Here is a 22,597-nt window from a genome sequence, read left to right on the forward strand (position 1 = left end):
AACATTTTCACAGCCCTTTAGACATGTCTGGCATTGCTGGTGCTTATCTCCCCTTCAAAAGAAGCACAAACATGTTTTGAGATTACAGAGTTGATGATTTCTGAGCCTTTCTGGTATCTGAACAATACAGTTAAGTCCTGTCATATTTGTGTGTGTGTGTGTGTGTGTGTGTGTGTGTGTGTGTGTGTTTTAAAAGAGATTGCTGCTTTGACCACTGATCTTCAGTGGTATCTAATGGGAATGCATGTTGCTTAACTGAGTTAGGGTTTGGATTTTGTATAATGCAAGAAGGAAAACTCTGCCATCAGAGATCCATTAATCTCTAGGCAGAATGTTGAAATTGTGTTGCAGCTTGCCATCTTTAGTTTGCTGAAATGAAGTTTTCCATAAAATGAAGCCTGGAGCGAAAGCTTTAGCTGTGGGTATTAGAAGCACTAATTTTATTGTGTTTTTTTCAGATTTATAGAGCTTCAGTTTCAGCTGTCATGGAATAAAAAAATACAAAAGGTGTTTCGGCCTTTTCTTTGTTTAGGAAGGGGGAGAGATGATAGAGTGGGGAATGATGGAAAAGTACAGAGTTATATATGGTATGAAGTGGACATAAGGGTTCCCCCCTCCATAAGGGGGGTTAGTATCATTTAGGATTGGAGTAATGAGGTCCATCAACAGGCATCAGCCATTATGGCACAGTGGAGTACCTCATGGTCCAAAGCAGTCTATCTCTGAATACGGTTGCTAGCGGGTAAAAGAACAATGTTTTGACTGCTGTTTTTGTGCCATGTGTTGTGTATTGATTCAAGGGTTATCATATCTGTATTACTATGTCTGTATTCCCATTAGGGGAAAGTAACTGCCTTCCTGTTCCAGAAGGAACAGCTACTATTGGTTCATTCAAGTTGCTGCGTTTGGATCCTCAGTCTTATTGGTTTCCCACCAAAAGGCAGCTTTGTGATTTGCTTGAGATTGTTCCCTCCAAAATGTATCCTTTCTAGCCAGTCTATTGTCCCTATAAATGTAGCTTTCCTCTCCTCAGTTCCCCAGTCTTGTTTCTTGAATAAAGAGTGTTATATGAAGAAGCTGTCTCCTGCCTGCTATGTCAGAGAGCTGAAGTCACTTGCTGAATCACTATCCCCACGCTACAACATCATGCATGCCAGCTCCCCTGAGGCATCTGGCCATAGCAGGAAGCAGAGGTGCATATTTGGTCTTACAGTCTTATGCTATATTTCTTTGCCACCTATCCTACTGTTTATCCAACATATTTAAACCCTAAGCATCATTCAAAGTTTCTCAAGAAAACTGCTGCTGTTGTTAAATCCAGACAATACAAAAGAGTCAAACATTTTTGCATTAACATAGTCTCCATAACACACACACACTGTTGTTGTTGTTATTATTATTACTGCAACAAATCCACTTTAAGAAGAAACAGATTTTCTATGTTCAGGAAAGTGACAGGGAAATGCTTAGAAAACTGTGGGATGAACAGTGTCTTAACAGGAAGGCACATAAACACCCTGCAGGCAAGTTGTATGAATGCCTGTTGCTGCATAAGCTCCCGACAAACAAACCAGAGCAATTGCTCAATAAATAAGCTTTGTGCAAGTAAATCAGAATGAATGCTAAACTAAGCAGGCCCTCTAGGGGAGCCCCAAGTCAGCCTCTCACAAAAGTGGCATTCCACAGACAGGGCACCACCACTGAAAAAAAACCACTTTCTGGAAGAGAAATCTGAAGAAGGTCCTTCAATGGAAGATCTTAAGGCCTGGGTGGGAATATATAACCACAGGTGCTCTTTCAATTATATTAGTCCACAGCAATTTATGATTTTTAAGATTAAAACCAGCACTTTGAATTGGCCTTGGAGTGGAAAGTAGTGGGAAGTGACGAAACCACTGTCCTAACTGGTTCCTATCAGTAGCCTGCCTCCTCTATTTTGAACCAGCTGAAGATTCCGGTCTGTTTGGTCACACGAAAGACCTTGCCGTAAACCTCAGTCTTCAGTGGCAGTGTACCGTTTTTGAGGGATGACATAGTAGGGGCAGGACATGTTAGCTTGCAGTCAATATTCAGTGTAACCAGGTGTCGGGCTCATTATACAGGTCTGTGGAGATAGAAAACTGTGGCTGCTTATAATTGGAGGTGAGTTTTGAACTATTAAAAGTACCACCTTTTTGATCTCAGAAAACGAACATTTTATTCTTTGCACTGCATTGAGCTAAATAAGGAAATGTGCATATATTTGATTAATTGTCTATCTGAGTCCTACCAGCCCCAGATTTGCAAGGCAATTACAGACAGATGTTGGGAGTACATTCAGTGACAGAGGGTGTGCAAATGTCTCCTGGGGCGGGCATGTAGGGTGCTTCCTTGAGGAGGCAGGGCACAGAGTGAGCCTGCTGTGACTCCTCTCGCAAAGTGCACCAGGGTGCACCTGTGAGCGGAACTGCGGCAGGTTGAGGTAGCTGTGCCACTTCCTTGCGCGCCACAGCACAGACGAAGAAGAAGAAGAAGAAGAAGAAGAAGAAGAAGAAGAAGAAGAAGAAAGAAGGAAGAAGAAGAAGAGTTGGATTTGATATCCCGCTTTATAGGCACAGGAAAGCTGTTGGGCAGTTCTAGCTAATGCAGTCTCTCTCCAATCCCTGGGTCAGTCTTGTCCTAGGGGTGGAGCTGCTCGGCTCTTTCCAGAGTTGCACAGCTGGGCGCAAGCCCCAGCTCCACTGACAGAGCCTGTTGTAGGGCACTGGTTGCACTCCTTCAAAAAAAAAAATGTGCCGGGGCCACGGCCCCCCATGCTATGCACTGAGTACATGTCATCTTTGCAGGGAGGAAAAGGCTAATAAGCTAGCAGTTCAGTTCAGAGATCCCTTTCCCCAGAGGTGCGGTCTAAAGCCGAAAGGAACAACTGGTCTCTGATTCTACTGAAGGCTACACCTAGATGAAGACAGTCAGAGGGAGAGGACACTGAAAAGTCTCAGAGTCTCTGCAGCTGGAGGGCATATCAATCAAAGTACAAATTAATAATAAATACATACATACATACATACATACATACATACATACATTCTCATTGAGAACTAGAAACCGTGCAATTTCCGTGTTGGAGGTTGTATGCTTTGTGGAACTGTACACTTCAGGGTCAGGCAGATTTCAAGCAAGCTCCCCTATGTCCCTGCCACAACCATAGCACATCACATGCCAGGTGTCAGGGTGCACCCCATCACTTAAAAATTTGGATTTTACTGCCTTTGGGGGTTACCAGAGTCTCCTGTCCCAATTGTCTCTCAATTTGTACCACACTCCACAAGCTCCGCCAATAGTGGAGCAGCAGCCTTTCAAAGGGGGGAGTGTGGGCGTCCCCCAGAGGCAGCTTGAGTAAGGAGTGTTTGTTTTGTTTTGGTTTTGTTTTGTTTGTTCTCAAGATGAAGCACCTAAGCAAGCATTTGGGGAAGGGGGCTTTCTTTGTTTTGATCCACTACCTTTTTGCACTACCTTTTTGTTATTAGCATTGTGTCCCAGAAGCAGCAGCCCTGGTGCTTATGAATACGAGTGGATCACTGATCAGTGTCCTTTCTTAATCCTGCCAATTAATTGTTTTTGAAAGATGCTTTCCCCCCTTCTCACACACAGAAACTAAATGCACACCAGCTAGAATTGTTAGATTTGGTTGTGGGTTTTTAATTGTTAGATTTGGTTTGTGGGGTTTTAAAATAATAGTTAAAAGGCAGGACATTTTCCTACCTGAGGAAGAACAGGTGGGATAGCAATGCTTCCAGAGGATTCTGGGAATTAATTATGGGAGTGGAATTGGGGTCTCCAAACTAGGATTCTTTGGAGGACTCCTTGACTGTTAAAGTGGTATAAGGTGCTTAAATGGTGCTTTAGTTAAGATTCCTGCTCTGCAAGAGGTTGAACTAGTTGACCCCCAGGGTCCCTTCCAGCTGTGCAATTCTAATAATAATAATAACAACAATAATAATAATTAATAAATAAATAAATAATTTATTTATTTGTGCCCCGCCCATCTGGCTGAGCTTGCCCAGCCACTCTGGGCAGCTCCCAAACGAATGTTAAAACAATACAGCGTTAGATATTAAAAACGTCCCTAAACAGGGCTGCCTTCAGATGTCTCTTAAAAATAGGATAGCTGCTTATTTCCTTGACATCTGATGGAAGGGTGTTCCACAGGGAGGGTGCCACTACAGAAAAGGCCCTCTGTCTGGTTCTCGCAATGAGGGAACCGCCAGAAGGCCCTCAGCGCTGGATCTCAGTGTCCGGGCTGAACGATGGGGGTGGAGACCCTCCTTCAGGTATTCAGGTATACAGGACCGAGGCCGTTTAGGGCTTTAAAGGTCAACACCAACACTTTGAATTGTGCTCATAAACGTACTGGGAGCCAATGTAGATCTCTCAGGACCGGTGTTATGTGGTCCCGGCGGCAACTCCCAGTCACCAGTCTAGCTGCCGCATTCTGGATTAGTTGTAGATTCCCTGAATGCCTATAGAAAACAGATGAGATCTTTTTAAAACACCTCAAATATGTGACAAGAAAAGAAGTAACCTTGGTGGTTGAATGAACTTCTCTGATCATGATACATACGTGTGCGCGAATGAATTGGCATTAACAGCTATATACAGGCATATGGAAAGGGATGTTGGAGGCAAAGCTCTCTTAGGAAGAAAAACTGAATTTGTTGCTACAGTATCTCCACCTCTTTCTTTGGCGGGGTTTTACCATTCTTCTTACAGGCAGAGATCCAGCAGGCGGTGAGGATGTGAGTTAATGAAATTAATTAATGAAATTAATGTGCATTGCTAATTTAGATCCAGAAACTTCATTGGGTCTACACTGTGAGTGTGACCACCATTGGAAACAACTCATTGTAATGGATTGCTTTGAAGTCATTCCTGCACCAAGTAATTTTTAGCCTCCCAATTCTCTCTCCCCCTCCCCAACTTCTCCCATATTTAGCCTAACCTGTTCCTTCTTTTAACCAACCAAAGGTGTCAGCCCTACACTGTGCACACTATATGAGCTAAAATCTAAAGCAACTCTGCAGGGAGTGTGGTAGGGAGGCTGAAACAAAAGACCACGGAGCCAAAAATTATCTGACATCAGGACAAAGGTCCCCTTTCTTTGCCGTTACGCTTTCACGACCCCTTTTTTTTAAATGCTGCAAGATTGCAGAACACATATTTGTTATGCAATAAGAGTGAGGAATTAATGATCCAGGCAGTAAGAAACTTGCATGCTAAGCACTGTAGGAAGAAAATGACTTATTAATGCTTCTTTCTGCTTGTGTTCAAGTTCCTAAAAAAAGAGAGAGAGCATTAAATGTGGGCCATCCCTTTAAGTTCTCCCCCCACCCCAGGAAAGAGCAGTTCCCAAGTAGGGAACAGCCAACCCTTCCTCCGTCCACCCCCCCCTTCTTTTTGGAAAGGTTACAATTCGAAACCTTGCATCATGAATCACAAAGTTAGCCGCTTCTGGCAGATCATAAATCAGGCCTCTGGAGTCGCTAGGACAAATCCCAGGACATTTAATCTTTAATATTAGACATGTTTAAGACGGTGAATATTTATGAAGGTGCTGTTGCAATTTAGCACATCATTAGCTCGTTATTTCCCCCTCCCCTCCTTTACAGGACTTTTTTTCCCCTCAGTGAAAGAAAAGAAAAGAAAGATGTACAGCAGATGAACCCATTTCACTTCTCTTTGGCAGCAAAAGATGCTTACCTAATCCCAGTGAGAGATTTAAGGAACCTGATGATCATAAGAGCAAGTTTGTCAGGCTGTATTACAGTGGTACCTCAGGTTAAGAACTTAATTCGTTCTGGAGGTCCGTTCTTAACCTGAAACCGTTCTTAACCAGAGGTACCACTTTAGCTAATGGGGCCTCCCGCTGCTGCCGCGCCACCACCGCACGATTTCTGTTCTCATCCTGAGGTAAAGTTCTTAACCCGAGGCCCTGCTTCTGGGTTAGCGGAGTCTGTAACCCGAAGTGTTTGTAACCCGAGGTGTTTGTAACCTGAGGTACCATAGAATCATAGAGTTGGAAGAGACCACAAGGGCCATCCAGTCCCACTGTACTTCCTTAGTGAAAGCAGCTTTCAATCTGTGAATGTTCTTTGTTTAGCTAGTCGAGGGGAGGCATTTGCATACCTTCCACCATTTCTCAAATGAAAACGGGATCAAGACTGGGACAGCTCAGTTTCTGATGCCGGTTATGCCTATCCCTGCCACCACTAGCCTGAAGTTTCTGTTCCAACTGCTGCACTCAGTAGCATTTACTTACTCTGCAGTATTGATATAATCTACTCTGCCCTGTTTCCCACTGACTTAAAGCCCGATAAAGGTGTTTGCTCTTTTGGCTAAAGAAAGATACGTTTGATAAGCATGGTTGCCTACAATCTGTTGGTGACAGTTGATAATATATCCTGGAAATTGCAGTACAGTACATTGAAGGTTAGGCTGGGTGTTGTCCAGCACCACATTGTTTTTTGGGGCTGATGACTATGCATGCACATTCATGTACACTAGAGTTAGGATGCATGTCTTTGTCGGTGTGCAAGCAAGTCCTGCTTGTGGGCTATTGATGCTGGGCTACTAGGCGGGGCCTTTGGTCTGATCCAGCAACACACTTCCTGTGTGCAGTTGAGATACAATGCATTCATTTCCCAGGTCTGCCACCTAATTTTTAGGGGCTTAGGGTTTGGAGCTGAAATCTGGACAGTTTCCTTTTATGGTTGGGGTTGGGCTCCTTCTAAAGCTGCAAGTTCATAGCTTGTAGGTGGGTGGGGTTGTCATAATAGACCTAAGTGACCTATCATAACTAGGAGGACCTTTTACCAGCTTTGTCTGGTAGGCCTGTGGTAGTCATATCTGGATTGGGATCACTGCCATTTGTATGCAATGCATTATGTGGGACTGCAGCAGCTAGATCAAGGGTCCCCAGACTAAGGCCCGCAGGCCGGATGCAGCCTGAGGGGCTCATTTATCTGGCCCCCGGTGATCCCCGCCGCCTGCTGCTGCCACCCACTCTTACCAGCGCGGCACAGCTGCCCACTTTCAGGTCAGCGGAGCAACATAAATAGCTTGTGCGCATGTGCAAGCGTCATTTCTGGCGCACTTCCGGGTCTGTGGAGGCCCGTGTGCATGCGCACAAGCTATTTCCGGCGTTGTGCCATCCCAAAACTGCACTGGAAATGACGCTTGCACATGCGCACAAGCAATTTCCATTGCTCCGTCGACCCAAAAGTGCGCTGGAAATAGTGTGTGGGCACGCGCTCCCCCGCACTCCAGCCTGCCGTGCGATTGGTGCTGGAGGAAGCTCGAGGTCCGGTAAGTCTGGGGACACCTGAGCTAGATTGTTGATGGGGTAGGTGGCTAACAGGCTTCTGCAGCTGTTTAAATTTATTAGTCAGTCATTTTAATTATTATATGTATTGCGGTTATTTTTTTAATGGCACAGTATTTTTTTTTACCCCGCCCTACTATTTTCTCATATTTATTCATTTATTGAATTGAAATTTCTCATCTCCCAAAAGATAAACCAGGTATAGTGATCAAATTGGGGCTGTCCCTGATAAATAGGAATAGCTGGAGCTACTGGAACAAATGTGATGGGGAGTTATGCAAAGAGGCCCTCAATCTCCTTCATGCCAACTGTGCTTAAAACTTGCCCTAGCTTGGTGCTTTGTCAACAGAAGATGTCAGCTGAAGGGGAAAGGAGAAGAAAAATCAACACAGGCTTTTAACAGCTCCTGGATGAACAAATCCAATTAATCTTTTATTATATATTTTTGCCAGCGCTTGCTTGGGGATATGTATTTCTGTGAAACAAGGGATCAATCTGAGCCATCTAAGAATGGTGTGCCACATGGCAGTTGACTGCTTGCCCCAGGTGCGGGTCATCTGTTCCCACATGTTGCCAAACAGGAAGGGAAGGTTTAGTCCTTTCCCCTCCCCCCTATGCATAAAGATGCATTTGAACTGATATTTAATATAAAAAACTATATTTATTTGTATATGGAATACATATTTGGTTTATCTTCTGTTTTCCCCTCCTCATATTAAGGCTGCGTTTCAAAATGTTAGAATGAGTACTGGGTTTCTCTTTAGGAGAAAGGACATGACTCACTGGTAGAACATCTGATTTGTATGCAAAAGCTCTCAGGCTCAATCCATGGCAACTCTAAGTAGGGCTGTGAAAGACTCTCTGCTTGAAACATTGAGGAGCTGCTGCCAGTCAACGGACCAAGTGATACCTTCCTGTGTTCTTTGTTCCATTCCATACTAACATTCACATATAACATATCATGAGGATGGTTCAATGTACTCTTTAGTTTCTTGTCTTTTCATTTGTACAAATAGAGTCCAGAATATCTTCAGAGGCTTCATATGAGCCCTTATATCCCACTTTGAACAATTCAAGAAGGATGTTGACAAACTGGAATTTGTATAGAGCAATTGTTGAGGTTGCTGGGTATGTTTAGGCTGGTAAAAAGGAGACTGAGAGGAGATATGATAGCCACCCTCAAATATCTTAAGGGCTGTCACATGGAAGGTGTCACAAGCTTCTTTTCTTCTGCCCTGGTTGAGTGTAAGACCAAAACCAATGACTTCAAGGAGATTCCGACTCAACATCAAAAAGATCTTTCTGACAGTAATTGCTGTTCGACAGTGGAACAGACTTTCACGAGAGGTGGTGAACTCTCCCATTGCTAGGAGTTTAGCATTCCAACATGTGTTCTCTCTTTCTAGGTGAGTGCAGCTGTCACGAGGGCTATGGCCCTGACCCTGTGCATCAACACTTGTGTGTGCGCAATGACTGGGGACACAGTGAAGGGTGAGTGCAAAGTAATCCAAATGGGAAAGGCAATAAAAGCTGGCAAGTTTTGGTGGTGGTGGTGGTGGTGACTGGCCTACCTGTTGCATCAAGACTGAACCCTGCTGGGCCACATGAATGTCCCAACTAGTCCAGCCTCCTGCTTTCCACCTTGGCCAAGTAGGTGCTTGCAGGTGCAGATGCCACCACCCCTTCCCCACCACCCTGACTTAGTGAAGTAGAACGATACAGTACTTTGGTCAAATAAGGCCACAACCTCACTGATTACAGGTGTAAGAGGTTTGGCATAGGCATTGGGTATAACCAATAACATCCAGCCTGCCTACTGGATATATAAGTTATGCAGTCAAACCTGAGGTGAGGAGGTCTTCTGACTCACATCAAATAGGAATGTCCCCACAGGATGGTCATCTTGAGGAGCGCTATGGACCTAGTCCCCAGCTGGGCATCTGGACAGAAGCATCTCCCTCTGGATCCTTTCCACGGGATACCCTTTCTTTGGAGGGGCAGGCAGAGGCTTACAACCTCCCCTCTAACCTTAGGTAAAGGTAAAGGGACCCTGACCATTAGGTCCAGTCATGTCTGACTCTGGGGTTGCGGTGCTCATCTCGCGTTACTGGTCAAGGGAGCTTCCGGGTCATGTGGCCAGCATGACAAAGCCGCTTCTGGTGAACCAGATCTGCACACGGAAACACGGTTTACCTTCCCGCCAGAGTGGTACATATTTATCTACTTGCACTTTTGACGTGCTTTCAAACTGCTGGGTGGGCAGGAGCCTGGGACCGAGCAACGGGAGCGCACCCCATCACGGGGATTCGAACTGCCGACCTTCTGATCAGCAAGCCCTATGCTCAGTGGTTTAACCCACAGTGCCACCTGCGTCCCTTAGGTTTACCATAAGCTGTGGCAACTGCTATGAGGTTGGCAAAACCACCAGACATGGGCAATTGGTCTGAGTGAAAAATGCCTGCCCTACCCTGAATACTGTGACCAGTGCTGCTAGTAGCAAGGTCTAGTACAGAACAAGACAATACGTAGGGAGGGAGGGAGATCCTAGGAGGGAACTGCATGCGGTGGGAGAGGCAGGTTCTTTGAAAAACCAGAGGAGTGGATCCAAGTGAAGCCTGCTGGCTCAGTTGGGCCTGCTGACCCCCATAGGCCAATTCATCCGGCAGATTTTAATCTGACTTCCTGCCTTGTGTAGGGGCCTATTTGACTCCATGCCAGCCAGGAAACACCGACCCACCCAGTGGGAACTCAGTGATAGAGTACAAAGATCCCAGTTTCCACCCCCCAATGCTGGAAAGAAAGCCAGCTCAGGGTGGACGGTGTATGTTTGTTCCTAATTCTTCAAATAACCATGCATCCTCAAAACTTGGTGGTGTAGGGTAAGGTGGCAGAATACTGCCACAAAGATGTCAGGGCAGCTGTGCTGAAGCAACAGAATGACAAATTTCCACAATTGCTTCACTGTCCTTTGTGTTAGGTAGGGCCAGAAAAGACTCCTTGAAACCTGGAGACCCACTGCCAGGCAATGTAGATTAGAAGTGGAGTACCTCAGGCCTGGGGTGGGGGAGCAAATGTGGCCCTCCAATCCTTTCTTCCTGGCCCTTCTGACTCTCCCCACACTGCAACCTCTCTGCAGACCGCACCCAGACCCTCCAAGTGTCCCTGTTTTCCAGGGCTGTCCCTGATTTAGAGAAGCTATCCCGGTTTCTGATTTGATCCCAGAATGTCCCACTTTTCATTAGGATGTCCCTATTTTCATTGGAGAAACATTGGATTTATCTGATCCCCGAGCTGTCCGAATGCAATCCTGTATAGGGAAGGTTTTTATTTTTATTTTTAATGTTTTATTATGTTTCTTATATATGTTGGAAGCTGCTCAGAGTGGCTGTTTGGGATATAAATAGGGGAAAAATCATTATGGAATGGGATGTCCTTATTTTCATCCAAGAAATGTTGAGATGGTATGCTCACCGACTGAGCTCTGCCCCCTTCCTTGAGAGTTTTTGCCGAGCTGGAATGTGTCCTTGCACTCTGATAATTGCTCTTGCTTGTCTGGATGGAGTATAGAGAGGGATGTATGTGTAGAAACCACTGCACTGTACAAATGTAAACATCTGTATTTATTGCTCTGCCCATTTTTTTGCTTCTGGACCAAGTCACCAAGAAGCGTGGCCCATGGGTTGGTGAAGGTCCCCCATCCCTGTAGTAGAGAAAGAACCAATGTTATGGCTTGTTATGAGCCAGCTTCTTGCATTCCTACACTGATTTGTACGTCACATGTGATGGCTGCACTCTACGATGTAGCATATAAATAAAATAAATGCTACCTCTCTGTAACAGGTCCTTTTCCTTTCCTTTCCTTTCCTTGTTTCACGAGTTTCTTCTTTTTCAATATCTTTCAGGCCTTGGCCATATACAACACTGGAAAGGGGGTATGCACTTGGTTACAGGAGAACAAGCACCTGAAAAAATACTTAGGTGAGTCATGCAGCCTCTTCAAATGGAGGTTTGGCAGATATGGGAGCTTCCAGCCAGTTTTTGTTTCATTCTGTCAGAACTTATTTACACAATCAGAATCAAGAAGTTGTTACCTTGGCATGTTATCCTTCTTGTGCATTTCAGGATGTTTCAGCCTGGTTCCCTTCCTGGCTACAATTGACAGACTCTCTCACTAAAGATGAGAGCCAGGCAACATGACTAATTTTCTGGGTTTTTAAACTATTCAGCTCACCCTCTTGACAATGTTAGATGGGTCCATTTTAACTGTTTGTGTTAGCATTTCTTTATTTAACTGCAGCCAGGTGTTTTACATATGTGAAGGGTGCCCTATATCTGCTTATTCCCACACTACTCCAGGGGTTCAAAGCAATGAGGAGGCACTTGCAGGCCCAGGCTGCGCACTCCCCCCTCCCCCCTCCTCTGCTCAGATGACACAACACAATCAAATGGGATCAAATCAGGCCACAACTTTATTGACTGCAGATGAAGAGCTTTGGCATAGGCAATGGGTAACCATTTATTTCTGGCACACCTGCTGGAAAAGACATCAAAAGTTGACCCAGCAGCAGGGATTCCTATGATTTACATCAAACAGGGATAGCTACCTAGAGAAGCGCTCAAAAGGCAAAGTCTTTCCATGATTTCAGGAAACACCACCAAGAAAGCCCTCTGTAGTGGCCCTCAGACTGATAATTCCATATTCTGTTAGAAGATTGTCTGTAGTAGACAGTGGAGACCAGTCCATTTGGGCAAATGGAGCAACTGCCTCACCAACTTGCCTGCCTTCTTCCTTCAACCAGTCCAGAGGGTGGAACTGCCTGTCAGCTTCCTCCTCCATCTCTGGGTTACCTCTTGCAGAACTCAGCAGGGAGGAAGAGGGAGGGGACAAAACCAGAATTAGTTGGGTCTGGTGGTCTTTTTCTCTGGCTCCACCTACTGTTTGTTGCCCTCCCTGTCTTCCGCCCTACTAGTACCAGTTGTCACCAGCCACCATGAAATCTTAAGGAACAAATAAGTATATAAGGTTCAGCACTTCTGTCAGCAATTAATTTGCAAGTAGAAGAAAGGTCAAGTATCCTGTGCTAAAAAGAGCACCAAGTTTTGGAACTAGAGCAACCAAAGTATATGTAGAATGTGGAGAATGTAGGCACGGTTCTCACCTTCTGCTCTTTTTTGAAGGTCCACCTACAGCCTAGGCCAGGGTCTCTGGCTGCCTGTTAGCAAGAGCTTTGTGGTTCCTCCGGTGGAGCTTTCTATAAATCCGCTGGCCAGCTGCAAGACAGATGTCCTGGTGACCGAAGATCCATCGGATGTCATGGTAAGGATGCCGCTCCCTGCACTGTAGATGAGGGAAGATTGCAGTACCCATTAGGTTTCTAAAATGGAGTGAGCTTCTGCAGTGAAACCTCTACCTAGGTCTTTCTCTCTCTGCATGGGACACATGTTGATTTACTGATGAGCCCTCATATTATGCTGTTAATGATGCCCTTGATGTTTATAGTGATACGAGCTTGTTCCTTTGTAGAGGTGGGAGATGTGTTGCCTTTTCTCCTGGCTTTTCTGCAGTTGTACTCCTGGCTTTTCTGCAGAGAACCTGGGCTGTGCACAGACACATCTGTTAATATTTGAATAAAGAGGGCTTCCTGCAGGTACTATCTTACCTTAGGGTGGTGGCCGCTTCCCTTTGGGAATTCCCTGCCATTAAATATTAGACAGACACTGTCTGTTTTATAATTTTGGCACTGACTGAAGACTTCAGTTTTTCAACAAGCCTTATAAGTAAAAAATCTTTCCCCAACTGCTTCTGCAGTGAAATTGTTTTTGATGTTTTAATTGTTTTATCGCTTCTGTGTGTTTGCTGTCTAGGGCTCCATTTTGGGAAGAAAGGCAGAATATAAATTTAATAATAAAATAAATAATAATTAAAAATTTTGAGGTTGTTTTTTTTTTGCTGTGGAGTGAGCTCTGTGCCCCTGTTTCAAGCAAGCACTTTCACTCTTCAGATAATATCAATCCTGCTCTAAATGCTTTTTACTGCCCTTATATCAAATACTGTTACTTGCCTATTCAAGTGAAGTTCATGGTTAGCTCATCAAACCTTTCCTTGGCGTTCTGTATATTTTAAATTTAAATATACAGTTTGGATTTAATATAAATAGTTTGGATTATTACCCTATTGGCCTGCATATAAGCCGCACCCGAATATAAGCTGCACCTTTAAAATTGGAGGGGGGTGGGGAGGGGAAAGAAAACAGAATATAAGCCGCTCCATTCCTCGCGGCTCCTGGCTGCATACTGGGGGGTGGGGGTGGGAAACACGCTGTGTTGCCAGTGGCCTTTTTCCCTTCCTCACTCTCTCCCTTCCCTGCCTTGGGGGAGAGGACGGGGGACTACGCACGGGGCGGGCACCGCTTTGCCACACTCCTGGCGCTGTTTGCCCCATGCTCTGGCTGCATACTGTAAGGTCGCGAATATAAGCCACACTTTAACTTTTCACGGCCAGAGTTTGGGGAAAAGTGAGGGCTATATTCAGGCCAATACGGTATTATTTTCCTTTGCTGTTGTTGAAAAACTGTTCCAAGAGGGAGTGTAAGGTTGCTTCATGATTGACATAAGGGGCAGCAAATCAGTGCTGTTCACAACTGTGCTTTGGGAAGGGGGTTACGAGGGATTAATTAAAATGGCTCCATAATTATCATAGTGAGCTAAGTTGTGCACAAGAGCTCACTTCTGAACATGTGTATGCGCCAATCCATACCCATAGAAAATCCCTTAGAATTTGCGCATGAGAGCTCATAATTTGGATTGCTTTGAAACTCCAAATTCAGGTTCATGTGTTACTTTCCATTGCAAGATAGGCAGGCTTGGTAGCAGACAAGGCTACAATTTTTCTCTCAATGAAGAAATAATTATAAATGTTTCCACTTCCCAGACAACAGCAGTGGTGTCCTGCTTCATAGGCTAACTGGTGTGCCATGCATAAAATTAAATGCATCACTTGTGCTTCTGTGCCCAAAGCCAGTTGATGAAGACTTGGATTGACAACCCACTACAGTATTTAGATTCAACACTATTGAGAAAAAAACTATTTAAATACTCACTTGGCAGGTGGTTAATCTTGCCCATAAGGAAAACAACAACAGTAGGGACAAGAATATGAGAGAGCTGCAGAAGGCCTGTGGTTGTGCCTCTCAAGAAGAGAACCACAACTTTAGAATACAAGATGTGAAAAAAACTGGAGACTCAGATGCAACAAAGGGGAAATAGTTAACTGAACACCTCTGTGATACATAGCAGATGCTAAATTATTTAACATTTAATAAATGTGGTAATAAATATTTGATGTTGAATTATGGAAGGCTCCACAAATACATTGGGAACCAAAGAGTGATCTATTGTGTCTGTATTGAAACCTGAGCTCTTCTCAGGTGGAGATCAGCCCGAAAGACGGAATTGGTTGTAGCATGCAATGATTTCTCTGTGTCTTTTTACTTGAAGGTAATCTTGATCACAGCTGCATAAGCTGCTGTGGAGATGTTAGTCTAGAATTAAGAGCTGGGTCTCTGTGTTTTGTTCACATTGCAAGAAACAGCCAAAAGTTTATCTCTTCCCTCCTCAGTTTTTTACTCCCTCCTTCACCATTTTCTTCATTATATTGTTATTATAAAGCACTTCTTACATAAGTGCCTAAAGGCAATTTGCAGATACTTCATAAAAACAGCTAAAATGGATTTATTAGCAGTACGAAAGCAACTGAAAATAGGTTTTAAAACAATAGAGAATGAACACCTAAGGCAGAGGAGACCATTTCACCTAGCTAGAAAAGTTTGTTGAGACAAAAATGTCTTCAGCTGCTCCTGATGAGTACAGATAGTACTTTCCTGAGACAATTTAGATCGTTATCTTTAGAATATTCCTTCCTCAAACAAAAATTGCAGATATTGTTGAACATCTATGATGGGGGTGGGGGCAGTTGACATGGTGCCCTGCAGATCCATCATTCCTGACCCGTGACCTTGCAGGCTGGGGCTGATGGCAGCTGGAGTCTACATTCAGGTTGGTCAGAAGGTAGATCAGGCTCTACTAGCAGATCTCTCACATGCATAAGATCAGCAAGGATTTCTTGCTCCCAATTCTTTAATGACAGCAAAAATTTATTAAAATATATATACTTCCACCCCACTGTGTAAACCAGGATGCTGAAAGGAAGAAATCTATAGCAGGAGCGAACTTTTTGTGTGAAAGGCCTGCACAAAAAATTTACTGAGAGCAAAATTATCGGCTTAGAATGTGCTCAGAGGTACCTGTTCTTTCATTCTAACTTGGTATCTTTTGGACTTGGCACTGGTTGGCGGATCCTAGGGTTCCTAGGAAAGCAACAACAGCGAGGTAGGTTTGACAAGCCAGAAGGTTGCCCCCCACACCCACACCCCAGATCAAGGACATCTGTAAGACAGCAGGCTGGGGAAGCCCTGCACAAGTTGTTGTCCCGCATTGATCTTTCACCCTCTCTGGCAGGGATCCTCTATTCTTTTCTCTGGCATTCATTGGAATATAAGACCTGCTTGTGAGGTTCCTTGGAGCACAGCCTGGCACCTAAGCTTTGTTTTCCAGACTTATTTTATACCTGCCGCTGAACTGGATGCTCTCCTGACCATGTTTCGACACGTTGCATTAGCAGCAATGCCGCCAGGGCATTCCTCTTTCCTCCTCTGTAGGCATGGTAGCATCCCCACCCCCCAGCCCTTATTTGTGAGCACACCATATTCCTCTAGGCCTCTTATTAGCCTGACACCTTTGCCTGAAGGTCATGCTTTGCAAAGAGTTTAATGGAGGAAAATTGCCAAGCACCTGCGTTGTGAAAACCCTTAAGTTCTTTGTAGCTCTCAGGGTGAAGGTCTCAGCATGACCCTTCTATCTTAATGAAGGCGTCTTGAGTGCAGCAGATATGTGGGGTGAGGATTTTGTGGTGGTGGTGGGGATGCTGATCTGCTTTTGTGTGCTGGTTCAGAAAAGGATTCTGCTTTCTGGAGATGATGGTATTTGTAAAGGGTGTTTGTGTGTAGGGTTGTTTGGATCTTTGAGACTTTGTGAATGGGAATAATTACATGTCCCAGGTTCAGACAACATGCCAAGTTAAAATTTGGCTTAGCTACATTCCCGCAGTAATCGAAAAAGCCCAGGAAGGAGGAGCAAAGTATGTGCAAGCATATTTATGCAATAACAGTACACCATTATTTGGGTTACCATGGCATGCAAACCAGGCCTAATTACTAGTGACTGTTCATTGCAGGAACACTAAACTGTGTGCAGAAGAGATAGTGGAGGATGTATGGTTACTTAAGACCCATTCTGCTCATGTGCTAGGGAAGCAGTGTGCTTAGGTTACTTCCCGATGCATCTTTCTCGTAGCTTTGTACTGTACATTATTTTCATTAATTTGTGCATATCTGTGCACATGTTTGGGTTGGAGATCTGCATGACACAATTTGGAGAAGTGCAGTGTTTCGAGAGATAAGCTGTACACCATTTTGCTTATTGGCTCAGGAAGTCTGAATTAGGCAAGTCTGCATGAGAATGAAAGCTGAAGGGCTTCCCCTCCATCCCTGCGAAGGGAAACTCGAAAATAAATAAATAAATCCCTGATTCCCCCTACTAGATTTCTTCTTCTTCTTCCTTTTAAAGAGTTAAGGAATCTTTTGCATTTTCTGCCTTCCTGCTTCAAAGCCTGTTGCATTTGGTCACTTTGCCAGCTCATTCTCACGTTGCACATTGGGAACTTGAGGGCCTCTTGTTCGGTCACCAGTTCTTAAAAAGGCAGTGTTTCTATAATATTATTTATTTAATTCTTAGCATCTGCAGACATAAATCACAGGAGCAGAGACTTAGCTGTTGTGGTGACATGACTTATGGCTCTATCGTTATAGTAACCGTGGAGAGATAGAAAGGCCCTGCACTTGACTGACATGCTCTGGAGGCGCTTTGATGGGAGCATCAGCCGGAAGGATGTTTTCTCTTTAGCTTGCTGCAGATTCATCTTAATTTTTTCCTCTAGAGTGAACTCACTTGCTTTTGGTTCATTGCACGGTGTCTGCCATTACACCATTCCCCACCTCCCTTCTATCGGAAGGGGAAATATGCTGATTGGTGGTAGGGTGCGTAGATTGGCTGTGATGCCCTTTAAACATGTCCTCCTTAAAATTGACTTTGCCAGAGGGTTTTTTGGATATTTCTATCTGGTGGCATGATTCAAACTCAGACTTGGACACGATCTTGTTGCAGATCCCTGGAGACAAGTAAATGTCTTTCAGACTCTGTTCTGAGAGCCAGTGTGGTGTAGTGGTTAAGAGTAGTAGACTCGTAATCTGGTGAATCGGGTTCACATCTCCACTCTTCCACATGCAGCTGCTGGGTGACCTTGGGCTAGTCACCCTTCTCTGAAGTTTCTCAGCCCCACTCACCTCACAGAGTGTTTGTTGTGGGGGAGGAAGGGAAAGGAGAATGTTAGCCGCTTTGAGACGCCTTCGGGTAGTGATAAAGAGGGGTATCAAATCCAAACTCTTTTCTTCTTCTTCTTCTTCTTCTTCTTCTTCTTCTTCTTCTTCTTCTTCTTCTTCTTCTTCCTTAAAATGGGAGCAATACCTATCTACCTCAAGAATTCTTGTGAGGGTAAAATAATGGTGTAAAACAATTTGCCTATCCCCCACCCCTGTGAATAATTGAATACCACTCTGTCTTCCTACCGTTTTTCGGGGGGGGGGGGGTTATTGCTCAGTGTCAGAGCACATGCTTTGTAAACAGGTGGTCACGGGTCCAAACCTTCCCATCTCTAGTCAAAAGGATCAGATAGTAAATGATGGGGAAAACCTTGGCCTGAGATCCTGGAGAGTTGCTGTCAGTCAGAGAAGGCAATACTAGACTGTCAGACAAATCAACTCATTTTAAGGCAACTACCTGTTTTCCTTGGCAGATTCCAATCACACCAATAAAAGAAAGAAAGAAAGAAAGAAAGAAAGAAAGAAAGAAAGAAAGAAAGAAAGAAAGAAAGACCACCACTACTACTTATTATGATTATGATTAGAATTTATAAACTGCCCTATACTTGCAGGTCTCAGGAAAGTTCACAGAATAAAATCAAAATAGAAAACCACAAAATACATGATCAAAACAACAACAATAACCCCCCCCCAAAAAACCCACATCTTAAAGGGGCATCAGATGTTATATACTTGGAAAATGGAAAGGAGCAACAAAAGATCTTCTGAACTACGGCAGCACTTAAAGAAAGTATTAAAGAGGAAGTGAGATGCAAAGCAATGGGTAAATTGAATTAACCACCCTGGAGAGGTGGTAATTCTGTACTGATATGTTATGGATGTTTCTATGTGATGCCAATAAAAAGTTTGATGATGATGAATTAACCACCAAGTAATTGAGTGAACAGGACAGCTTCATTCCTAAAATAGACCAATGGTGCTTCCAGGGGGAACATCCTTGGGAGAGATTTCTATAGTTGGGATGCAGCCATAGATAAAGACTTGTGTCTCCAGTTGCTGCCCATGTGATCTCCACAGTGAACGAGGGCTTAAAGAGGAGAGCCTCGTCTGAAGATCTCAGAATTTAGAGTGCTATAAAATGATTCCCAGTGCTCTTAGAACTTTGTAATGCCACCTTTTGGCTTCGGGACATTCCTTACACCTGTCTGAAAGAGGAGCTTCCTGCACAACCTATTTTTTCCTTGCTTCTAGTGCCACTGAAAGAAAATGGCTTAGCTTTGAGCAAGTCCTTTATCAGACCCTTTAATCAATGGTTACATTGAACCGTAGAGGGAGCTCCCTTCAAAGTCTATTGCTCTGTCAATAACAGCATCAACCGCCGCCGATAAAGGCATCCCTGCACTCCTGACAGCAGGCACCAGTGATGAATGGCAGATTTAACATGATGGAGCAAATTGATCATTGCTTTGCCGGACATTGCTTCACGTCACGGTGGTGCTGTCATCACCAGAGATAAATGTCCCATGCTGGGGAGATTACAGTTTCCTGGCCTTTGTTGTAAGCCATAGGGATTACCTTGGTATAAATCAGTAGATCAGGAAAATATCTTCCAGCGAAATGGTAGAACTTGCTGGGCATTGGTACTGTACCGCTTGTGGATATATTGAATATATAATTGGCACTGTCAATGTGCTCAGTAATGCATACAACAGTAAAGTGGCATGAATTGTGTTCATACAGTTTGTGGCAGAAGCCAGGCATGCAAGCAAGAAGAGAAGATAGAATCATATAATCATAGAATTCTACAATTAGGACTCTGAGTGTCGTCTAGTTCAACCCCCTGTAGTGCATGAAACTCAGCTAAAGCATTCATGACAGATGGCCATCCAACCTCTCCTTAAACACCTCCAAGGAAGGAGTCCACCACCACTTGTGGGAGTCTGTTCCACTGCTGAACAGCTCTTACTGTCAGAAAGTTTTTTTTTCTGAATGTTTAGTTGGAATCTCCTTTCTTGTAACTTGAAGCCATTGCCTTGAGTCTTGCCCCAAGAACAGGAGAAAACAAGCATGCTCCCTCTTCTATGTGACAGCACTATTTGAAGATGGCTATCATATCTCTTCTCGGGCTACTCTTTTCCAGGCTCAACATACCCAGCTCCTTCAAGCACTCCTCATAAGGCTTCCAGACCCTTGATAATCTTTGTTGCCCTCCTCTGCACACGTTCCAGCTTGTCAACAGCCTTCTTAAATTGTGGTGCCAGAACTGTGGTGCCACAGAGCCTAGGGCTTGCTGATCAGAAGGTCGGCGACGGGGTGAGCTCCCGTTGCTCAGTCCCTGCTCCTGCCAACCTAGCAGTTCAAAAGCACGTCAAAGTGCAAGTAGATAAATAGTTACCGCTCCGGCGGGAAGGTAAACGGCGTTTCCGTGCGCTGCTCTGGTTCACCAGAAGCGGCTTAGTCATGCTGGCCACATGACCCAGAAGCTGTATGCCGGCTCCCTCGGCCAGTAAAGTGAGATGAGGGCTGCAACCCCAGAGTCATCCGCGACTGGACCTAATGGTCAGGGGTCCCTTTACCTTTAAAGTCACAGCTGGCACGAGAAAACGTGTCTTGCCTTGTCACTAATACCTCTTGTAATTCGATCTATTCAACTATTAGTTCTTCATTTTTCTCTGAGCATCAGAAATATTTTGAGCACAGGGTCTGCAGATTCAACATGATCAGGCAAAAATGTTCCCTCTCTGTTACCTGCAGATTCTACTTCTCCTATTTTTCTAATCAACAAACTAATATTTCTGTTGAATTCTTCCTTTGCTTCTTGGATTACAGGTACTTCTCAGAATTTAGATTGCAGTGCCACTCGCTGCTCTTTAAGCAACACTCGCAAACGATCTAGGATCAGTGAGATATTCTGATCAATCCTAATTTACTACCTCTCCCCCCCCCTTAAGGATTTATAACACAGCTGTAAATTCCACAAAGAGAGGAAGACTTGCGGATTTGCAGAAGATGTACAACTTAAATTACAGACAATAAAGAGTCATAGTCTGTTGATATCTTTGATAGCAATAGATCTTTTAATGCTGCTTGAGAAAGATTCCAGCCTGTAGGACTGTCTGTTTTAAGCTGTCCACAGATCTCTTATCTCTTATTTGTGTGCTTTTTACTTGCCAGATAAAGAATTATTATTTTTTTCTATTTCTTCCTCAATTCATTCTATAGCTAATAAAATAACGTGTTGCAAGCCAAGTGTCCATAGCAGGCTGTTCTGTGGTTTGGGCTAGGTTTCAATTTCCATGGCTTCAAAGCTGTTCTACTCACCGAGGGCCCCAGACATGCTGTCTTCCGGACCCCTCCTGTGAGACACAGCTCTTAGAAAACTTCAAGATGATGACCGCACGTTTCACTCCTGACCCTGGAATGAATTGTATGGCAGCTGGAAAACTTACCAGCCACCATAAATGCCACACAACTATCCAGGCTGGAGGGAGCTGAGTGGCGGAGCTGCCTGCCACCGGTGCCCCTGTGGTCCTCCTTCCCTGGGTTTTAATGCCTGCGTCCGACTCCTTGCTGTGACATGGGCCTAGCAGCCCTGGCTCCTTGCCCGGCAAGGGGAGGAGTGTGGTGGTGTAGCTGCTGCGATCCTCTCCTCCTGCTGCTGTCAGCCCTCCCAAGAAGGGAAGTCACAACATTTTTTTGGGCATGCGTGCTCACTCGCCACTCCCACTGGCTCTGTTCTCTCCAGTTCTCTCCAAACTACAGCTTTAGAAGCACCCTACACCTGTGTGCAGGGGATGCGGGTGGCGCTGTGGTTTAAACCACTGTGTCGCTTGGACTTGCCGATCGGAAGGTCGGCGGTTCGAATCCCCGCGACTGGGTGAGCTCCCGTTGTTCGGTCCCAGCTCCTGCCAGCCCAGCAGCTCGAAAGCACATCAAAGTGCAAGCAGATAAATAGGTACCGCTCTGGCGGGAAGGTAAACGGCATTTCCGTGCGCTGCTCTGGTTTCACCAGAAGCGGCTTAGTCATGCTGGTCACATGACCCAGAAAAACTTTCTGCAGAAGTGAACAAACGCTGGCTCCCTCGGCCTGTGAAGTGAGATAAGCGACGCAACCCCAGAGTCGTTCACGACTGGACCTAATGGTCAGGGGTACCTTTACCTTTACCCCAGTGCGCAGCGCACACGCAAGGCACGCACACTGCAGCGGATGCCCAAGTGGGTAGTTACTCCACTGTTGTTTGTGTTAGACTAATGTCAACACCTTGATTTGGAGGCGGTAATACATAGACCACCATTGCAGATTATTCAGAATAATTAAGCCTTCAAAACTCTAAAAACAGGAAGTGGCTGGATGATTGTTTTCAGGCGCCTTCATCCTTTGTGTTCTTACTCATGCCTTTGCCCTTGTGTTGGGCATCCTTGCTAAGTCCGTGTGTGGTATGTGCAGTCCTTTTAAACAGCATGGCTGAAAGCATAAAGGACCAGGCTGAGAGAAGGCACTGTAAATCTGCACTGAGAAATGCAATGGGGGTGATGGTGGAGGATATTCACGTCAAATACATTTTCTTTGCCTTTAAAAACTTCTAATACATTTCAGTCTCTGCCAAAATACCATCCTACAATCCATCTGAATCTGCTCATAACCTGCCTCTGCATTACTCCACTTTAATATTAATCTGCACATATATGGTCTTTTAAAATGAAAATGTTGTTAGAAAATGTTTAATAGATACTTTAAAAAATG

The 22,597-nt window shown here is 44.6% G+C and overlaps 1 protein-coding gene across 1 annotated transcript in view; it reads left to right on the forward strand.

Moving 5' to 3' along the window:
* The window catches only part of ASTN2 (astrotactin 2), a 627,871-nt gene that overhangs the window by 334,977 nt on the left and 270,297 nt on the right, over positions 1-22,597 (forward strand). The window contains 4 exon segments of the mRNA XM_033137815.1: positions 8,764-8,848; positions 11,260-11,293; positions 11,295-11,335; positions 12,536-12,671. Coding sequence (XP_032993706.1) covers positions 8,764-8,848; positions 11,260-11,293; positions 11,295-11,335; positions 12,536-12,671 — 296 coding nt within the window.

The sequence above is a fragment of the Lacerta agilis genome, chromosome Z, assembly GCF_009819535.1.
Source record: "Lacerta agilis isolate rLacAgi1 chromosome Z, rLacAgi1.pri, whole genome shotgun sequence".
Classification (NCBI taxonomy): domain Eukaryota; kingdom Metazoa; phylum Chordata; class Lepidosauria; order Squamata; family Lacertidae; genus Lacerta; species Lacerta agilis.